Source organism: Colias eurytheme, chromosome 23 (assembly GCF_061535395.1).
Source record: "Colias eurytheme isolate Ceu_HAF_F1 chromosome 23, ilColEury1 Martin Lab GWU primary, whole genome shotgun sequence".
NCBI lineage: Eukaryota > Metazoa > Arthropoda > Insecta > Lepidoptera > Pieridae > Colias > Colias eurytheme.
In genome coordinates this window covers 7,347,406-7,355,984 of record NC_143002.1, presented here as the reverse complement: position 1 = coordinate 7,355,984, position 8,579 = coordinate 7,347,406, and the positions used below count along the sequence as shown (strand labels likewise).

Sequence of the window (8,579 nt, the reverse complement as noted above, 5' to 3'; positions counted from 1 at the left end):
ATTTATTTTGAATCTTTAAGTTTATTGATTTTTATCCTTAACATAAGCTGTATTTTATAAAAAATATTTAAAACTCGAATTTCCGAAATTTTTGATTTATAAGTTAAATGTAATGGTTTATAATTAAGTTATGGTATAATTAAATGTAGATTTAACTTTTGTACAGCTTAGACATTTTTCTGTATGGATACAGTGCCTTTCGATTTGTAGTTGGACAACATTTCATTTTATAGGTACTATATTATTGTACGGGCTAGCCGTACATCCTGACTCAGCGCTTTACACGATCCTATTTCATTATGGTGACAAGAACATCTTCACCCAGTTGGTCTGCGCTCGCGGCTCGTGTAAAGCGCTCGGGGTGTACGCGCTATATCAATTAATCTCATTATCAATCAACTATCAAATATATCAATATCATATTATCATCATTAGTTTATAGCAATCAACAATAAAGTGATCAAAGGCAATAACTTGTTTTACATCATCAGTAGAAACTATCAAACTATCAATTTATCAACTAAAGGAGTGTATGGGATATCATATCATATCAATCAGCAGCCCATACATCTCTCTTTTTGGTTCTTCGAGCGAAAAATAAATATCATTTTAATCATCATAAGGACTTTCTTTTTGGTCCTTCGCAGCCTTGGACCTCGCGTGTGGACATATTGTGTGTGTGATCAGTGTTGTGTTAGTGTTCACAAGTGAGGATTAGTATCAAGCAGTGAGTCTTTAAATTTTTTATCATGTCTAACGCCGAAGATTTGCTTCAAAATCAACAACAACTATCAAATACCATCGAAAACATTTATAGTAATTTTAAAAAGGATGGTGCGGATAGGAAAACCTTCGATTATATAAAAAGAAGGTTGGATGTGCTAGATAGACACTGGCACGAATATCAAGAGAATCATAATGCTTTATGTAATATCGAGGTCATAAGATCTCATAGTTATTTTGAAAATAATGAGTTTGAGTTAGCGCAAGATAGATATAAATATATCAGGGGAGTAATTTCTAATTATAATCAAGGCAAAGAGGAAAGGCCTAAGACACCGTTATTACAACCTGCTAAACCTCTCGGTGTCCCAGGGACCTCTCAATCTCAGTCATCTTCTAAGGTACTAACTGATCAAATAATAAGTAGCAAAACTGACGAAATGATTCGTAGACAGATAAGTTATTTTAAGGCTTTTGATCATACAATATCAAATATCATTTTGGATGATGTTAACGAAAAGTGGGAATTCGATCATTTATTAAAATCAATACAGTCGCGCTGGTCTCTAATAGACTCTCTCCATTGGGAGTTGGACAGTGAGCTTGGGGGTAGAAACTCGGAATACGAGAATACCTTTTTATCATATGAACAAAAATATAACGATATCATCAAATCGCTTAACAAAAAATTATGGTCTATATCACATAGGGAACAATCTACACCACATATAGAAATACCAGTATTTAGTGGTAATTATCATCAGTGGTGCTCTTTTAAAGATGTATTTAAAGAAACAATTCACGACAATCCATCATTATCATCGGCGCAAAAAATGCAATTCTTGAAAACAAAAGTTAGAGGAGAAGCTGAAAGGCTTATTCAGCATCTACCAATAACCTCGGATAATTATTTAATATGCTGGGATATACTTAATAATCGCTACAATAACAAATCATTAATTTTCCGTTCGCATATTGATATTTTATTGAATATACCTGTCGCTCAACAAACATCATTAAATCATATCAAACGGATACATGATACGACCATAGAAACTATCAACGCTATCAAAAACTTAGGTGTCGACGTAGGATCGTGGGATCCATTAATCGTACATTTAATCGCCCAGAAATTGGACTCCGAGACGCATAACGCATATATCAATACTTTAAAACAGCCTCGAGAATTAGCAACATTAAAAGAGTTTTTAACATTTTTGGAGAACAAATTTACATCATTAGAGTCATTAAAAAAGAAACCTGAGATCAAGAATTCATATCAACCATTTTATAAATTAAACAAAAATTTTATCAAGACATCGTTTCCCACAAGCAATAAATTTATTTCCCATTCCCATCAAAATCGCAAACAAGAAGACCCATCAGTTCCCATCAGTTCGCAGAAACATCATAAATGCGAACTTTGCAAAACCAACGAGCATTGTCTGTTTTACTGTAATAAGTTTTTGAATATGACACCGCCAACAAGACGCGGCACGGTTACAAGATTGGGTGTATGCGAAAGTTGCCTCTATTCACACAATGGTAAACCATGTTTTTCTGAAAAAAGATGCTTGAAATGCCATGGGAAGCATAATACCATCATACACGAGGCGTATGAGATTTCCATACCTAGTTCTTCGAAAATAGCAAGCCAGGGTTATCAAAAACATGAGCCGCAACAGGTGCAGAGGAATTCTCACGTTTCAATGCAACGTGAAACACCTGAGATTCTTTTAGCGACAGCCATATTAAAAGTACAAGCAAACGACGGGTCATTTATCAAAATGCGGGCTTTAATTGATCAAGGTTCTCAAACCTCACTTATCACAGAACACGCTGCTCAAATTTTAGGACAACCTCGACAACAATGCCGTGGTGTAATATCAGGTGTCGGTATCAAGGAGAGCAATTGCAAGGGTGTCATATCAATCACATGTGCATCAATTAACAATCATTTTCAATTTGAAACGGAAGCATATATCATGAAAAACCTAGTGAATAACCTGCCTAATAGCACTTTTTCGAAGCCATTTTGGCCGTATATCAACAATATCAAATTAGCCGATCCCGACTTCAATATAAGTCGCCCGGTGGACTTGCTATTAGGGGCAGATATTTATTCATTAATTGTTATGGAAGGAATTTGTAAAGGTAATAATAATATGCCTATAGCACAAAACACACAGCTGGGTTGGATTTTGATAGGTAGCGTGAAAACTTTACAATGCAACGTCGTCATCAATAATTTGGAAGAAATTCAAAAATTTTGGGAAATCGAGGATATCATTGAGGAGTCGCAATTATCAACCGAAGATCAACAATGTATCAACTACTACAAAAATACAACAACAAGGCGGGAAGATGGCCGTTACGAGGTTCGTCTTCCAATGCATAACAATTATTCGGAAAAATTAGGAGAGTCAAAATTCAAGGCTGTAGCGCAATTTAAATCGTTAGAAAAGAGATTTATCAATAACAATAACATTCATACACAATATAAATTATTTATGCAAGATTATCACTCAATGGGTCATATGATACCGGCCTCTAATACGTCTAAGCCAGAGTGTTTCAATACTCATCATTGCGTGCGTACAGATAGCGACATAAATTCGAAATTTCGAGTTGTGTTCAATGCATCATGCAAAACTTCATCAGGATACAGTTTAAATGACCTTATGCAAAAAGGTCCGAATCTTCAACAAGATTTACAGTCTTTAATCATTAAATGGAGACAATATCAATTTGTTTTTACTGCGGACATAGAAAAAATGTTTCGTCAAATTTGGCTACACCCGGAAGATCAGAAATTATTAAAAATAGTATGGCGGGACTCTACTTCGGAACCTATTCGTGAATATCAACTCACGACGGTTACTTATGGTACGAAAGCAGCTCCATTCCTAGCTATGATGACCTTAAAACAGCTGGCTAGTGATGAGAGAAATAATTATTTACATAGCTCCGCAATCGAAGTCTTAGAGAACTCATTTTATATGGATGACGTCATACACGGTTGTCATTCCATAGAGGAAGCTAAGATATTACAAAACGATTTAATTAAGTTATTGCAATCAAGTGGCTTTAACTTACGTAAGTGGAAATCAAATACTACGGAATTATCACAAAATATAAAAGAATCCAATATCAATTCTAGTGATTTTAGTTTTAAACAATCAGAAACAACAAAAACGCTAGGATTAGGCTGGAATCCCGAAGAAGATATTTTTACATTTCATTCGCAACTAGAACCCTTGAAATCATCAAAAATAACAAAGAGAATGCTTTTATCAGACATATCAAAATTATTCGACCCTATCGGATGGCTATCACCGTTATCAACAAAATTAAAAATTATTTTTCAACAAGTATGGGCGGCGCATATAGGATGGGATGATCAAATACCAGAAGAAATATATAAGGAATGGATCAAAGTTAGAAACGATATTAGCGTGATCAAAGATATAAAACTACCACGCTGGATTCACACCCGTAATTGCGATAGTATCGAGTTACATGGGTTCTGTGACTCGTCTATGAAAGCATATGCATGTGTTATATATTGCCGTGTAAATAAAGGTGAAGATTCACATATAACATTATTGGTTGGAAAAACGAGACTTGTGCCCACTAGCAAGGTCGTTACATTACCTAGATTAGAATTAAGTGGAGCATTACTTTTATCAAAATTAATGAATAAGGTTAAGGAATATTTTAAGCATCATGATATCAAAATGTATGGATGGGTTGACAGTACAGTAGTTTTAGGTTGGTTAAATGGAGATGCAGCTAGATGGAAAACGTTTGTGGCAAACAGAGTGCAGCAAATAACGAAGGTCATGCCTCCAGATTGCTGGCGGTATGTCAAATCAGAAGAAAATCCTGCTGACTGTGCAAGTCGAGGTTTATCAGCATCACAATTGAAGGATCATTCTTTGTGGTGGCAAGGCCCCAAGTGGCTATCAACATTTAGTGATCAAAATAATAAGGTCACAATATATTCAACAGATCAAGAGTTGAAAGTATCAAAACAAGTTACCGCTGCGGTAACAAATCATCATAATAATTCTATCATACTAGATATATTATCAAAACACAGCACATTCCGTAAGGCTGTGCGAATTGTTGCATGGATGTGTAGATTCACCAACAACAAAAATAAATATCAAAGTTATTTATCAGTGGAGGAATTGAAACGTGCAACATTGCTTATTATCAGAAATATTCAACAGTTATCATTTGAAAGGGAAATATCAGATTTAAGAAGTGGTAATAATATACATAGGAAAAGTAAATTGTGTGAATTAAATCCTTATATCGATCAACAACAAATCATCAGAGTAGGGGGAAGGCTGCGACATGCTTACCTTGACCCTGACATGAAAAATCCTATCATCATACCGAATAACAGTCGTCTCTCGAAATTATTAATTAATGAAGCACACCAATCTACTTATCATGGAGGTGCTAGGCTAACATCATCATATTTGAGGCAGAAATATTGGATTATGGGTGGCTATAGGGCTGTTAAAAAGATAGTACGACAATGTATCAAATGTAGGAGACATAATCCCACCAAGCATCATCAAATTATGGGAGATTTACCAGCTGCTAGAGTAAACCCATCAAGACCCTTCTACAACGTGGGAGTCGACTATACAGGTCATGTATTTATCAAATCAAACGCTGGAAGAGGTATCAAGACAACAAAAGGTTACATTGCAGTATTTACTTGTATGGCCACCAAGGCTGTACACCTGGAACTGGTATCAGATTTATCAAGTGCAAGTTTTATATCAGCCCTGCGTAGAATGTCAGCTCGCAGGGGTAAGCCTGGTCACATCTACAGTGATAACGGCACTAATTTCATAGGAGCAAATAAAATATTACAGCAAGAATACGATGAAATACTCAAAATATTTAACACACAATTTCAATCAGAGGTGGCGGATATGGGCATAACATGGCATTTTAATGCCCCATCTTGGCCTTCAGCGAGCGGTCTTAGTGAAGCAGCCGTCAAAAGTCTCAAATTTCACCTTAAGAGGGTGGTTGGCGAGCAACGATTAACATATGAAGAATATAGTACAATACTAGCTCAGCTAGAGGCTTGCTTAAATTCAAGGCCACTCTGTGCTTTAACAGAAGACTCCGAGGAGCTCGATTATTTGACACCATCACATTTTCTAGCCAGCGGTCCAGTATTATCAATATATGAAACAGAGAGAGATCTACGAACAAGATTACATTTAGCACAAAAAATATTTCAAGACATATGGAAGAGGTGGCAACATGAATATTTAACAAATTTATCAACGAGAAGCAAGTGGAGACAATCAAAAGATAATATCAAATTAAATGACATTGTAATCATTCACGACAGCAATCTTCCCGCAGGAAAATGGCCTTTAGGGCGAGTGGTGGAGTTGCATCCTGGTAGTGATGGCTACGTGCGTGTGGTCACATTAAAAACTAAAAATGGATATATCAAAAGACCTATCATAAAGTTATCAATTTTACCCGTCAATCAAGAAGAAACAGTATCAAACAATCATACCACGAGAAGGAGAAATCAAAAATACAATTTTGCAACCGTCGCAACAACAATTCTTCTATTTTTTATGACATTATTTACAAACACAATCGCCTCATATAATATCACTCCGCTACAAAATAATACAAGTTTATTTTTCGACGACATTGCAAAAATGCATTTAATAACAGATGACTGGAGACTCATTGTTTACTACGACATGAACCCGTATTGGCATGGCGACATGGCGTCTCGCAAGTATTTAGAATACTTAGAAACCATCTGTGTTAAGATAAAACAACATTCACAGTGCGAAGGTATCATGTATCAATTAAATCACGAGTACTCCGAGCTACAACATTACAATAGATTGTTGCTAGATCAGCGTCTGGACGGGCACGCGCGCAGTCGGCGCGGCCTTATCAGCGGTATAGGTTACGTCGCTAATCAGTTGTTTGGAATACTCGATAGTAACTTTGCCGAACAGTACGAGAAAGATATCGAATTAATTAAAGTAAATCAGCGGCACATGGCTAGTTTATGGAAAAATCAAACTTCCGTTGTAGAAGCGGAATTTAATCTTATCAAAAGAATTGAATCAGTTATGCAAAATCATCATAAAAGCGTTACCAAAAAGTTAAATGAAATCGACATTGCAATGGGCGTATTGCAGTCGGAGATGCAAAACAACACCTATATCAGTGAATTTACTATGACAGCGATAATCGTTAATAATATTTTAATTAAACTTAAAAGCATTCAAGGTTATCTATTAGAAACTATCACAGATATATTTAATGGAAAATATAACATTCACTTTTTAACCCCCAAGCAACTGCAGGAAGAGTTGAACATAATATCATCCCAATTATCAAAAGATTTATCACTACCCACTGACCCCACGAATCCATCAAGTATTTATAAATTGCTAAAGATCAAAGCTAGATTATCAAAAAAGTTTCTCATATTCGAAATATCAATACCTCTAGTTACTAGAGATACATATGATTTACTCAAGGTCATTGCTATTCCAAAACAATTTGAAAAAAAATATGATCAGTATAGTACCTATTAGCGAATACCTGGCGCTAAATATAAAGAAAGACTCATTCATAATGCTATCAGAGATCGAATTACATGTTTGTGAGAATCAAAACATAGAGACAATGTTGTGTCGTATTAACAAGCCTATTTATCATTTTAATAGCGAAAAAGACTTATGTGAGAAAGCAGAAAACTCCAACAGCTGTCTAACTGTTATGAATAAATGCAAGAATATTTTAGTTTCAATCAACAAGCCCAATAAATACTTTTATTTTTGCTGCAACAATTGCCAGTACAAGATATTATGTGAACAAAAACTTATGGCCATCCAATTAAATAACACCGGAATCATATCAATTGATCAAAATTGTTTGATAAAATCATCAGAATTTTATATTCAAACTTATAGAAAGAAGAACAATATATTGCAAATAACACCTGATATGAATACATCATGGTTATCACCTATCAATAATTTAGTAAATTTATCATTAACGGACCTGCCAGCCGATGAGAGTACAAATAATATCACATCAAATATTATCAAGATTGAAGAGCAAATTAACAACATCAAAAAGATTGATCCAGTCATCGATGGTATATCTTATCACGATATACATCATTATGCGATGATTTATCTCGCCATGGTCACCATACTGGTTATCGGTGGCATCTTATTCTGGCGGGCAAGGCGGCGAGCACGGGGCTCACCGTCTCAACAACAGCAGCAGGGGTCTCCCGCGCGAGCTAGAGGCTCGCCACTACAGCAGTCGCCGGTGTCGTCGACGCGAGCCAGAGGCTCGCCTCTCCAGCGGCCGCTGGGGCCGGTGGCGCGAGCTAAGGGCTCGCCATTGCAGCAACAAGTGTTAGTGAAAAGTGATAGTGAAAGTGCAAAAAGCAAAAAGTGTGATCGGTCCACTTCCCCAAACAACACTCTATCAATGTTCAATGTATAATCTCCCCCTGTGTTTTAAGATCATATATTGTAATATCATCATCATTAGATATAAGTTCTTATTGTTTATCACCTTGTTTAGTTTTAGATCATTATCACATCATCAATATCATCTTTTTGGCCTGGGAGCATGTACGGGCTAGCCGTACATCCTGACTCAGCGCTTTACACGATCCTATTTCATTATGGTGACAAGAACATCTTCACCCAGTTGGTCTGCGCTCGCGGCTCGTGTAAAGCGCTCGGGGTGTACGCGCTATATCAATTAATCTCATTATCAATCAACTATCAAATATATCAATATCATATTATCATTAGTTT

General features: G+C 36.0%; 1 protein-coding gene across 1 annotated transcript; it reads left to right on the top strand.

Moving 5' to 3' along the window:
* The first annotated feature begins 2,195 nt into the window (after positions 1-2,195).
* LOC149898395 (uncharacterized) lies at positions 2,196-8,259 on the top strand. The gene is made up of 2 exons (XM_090115287.1): positions 2,196-7,173; positions 7,691-8,259. Exons 1-2 carry the CDS (start codon positions 2,196-2,198, stop codon positions 8,257-8,259), a joined length of 5,547 nt encoding a protein of 1,848 aa, XP_089971413.1.
* The last annotated feature ends 320 nt before the right edge of the window (positions 8,260-8,579 follow it).

Coding starts and splice junctions, on each gene's coding strand:
- LOC149898395 (XM_090115287.1), top strand. CDS start 2,196: ATGACACCGCCAACAAGACGCGGCACGGTTACAAGATTGGGTGTATGC. Junction 7,174..7,690: donor TGACCCCACGAATCCATCAA/GTATTTATAAAT, acceptor TAAAATCATCAG/AATTTTATATTCAAACTTAT.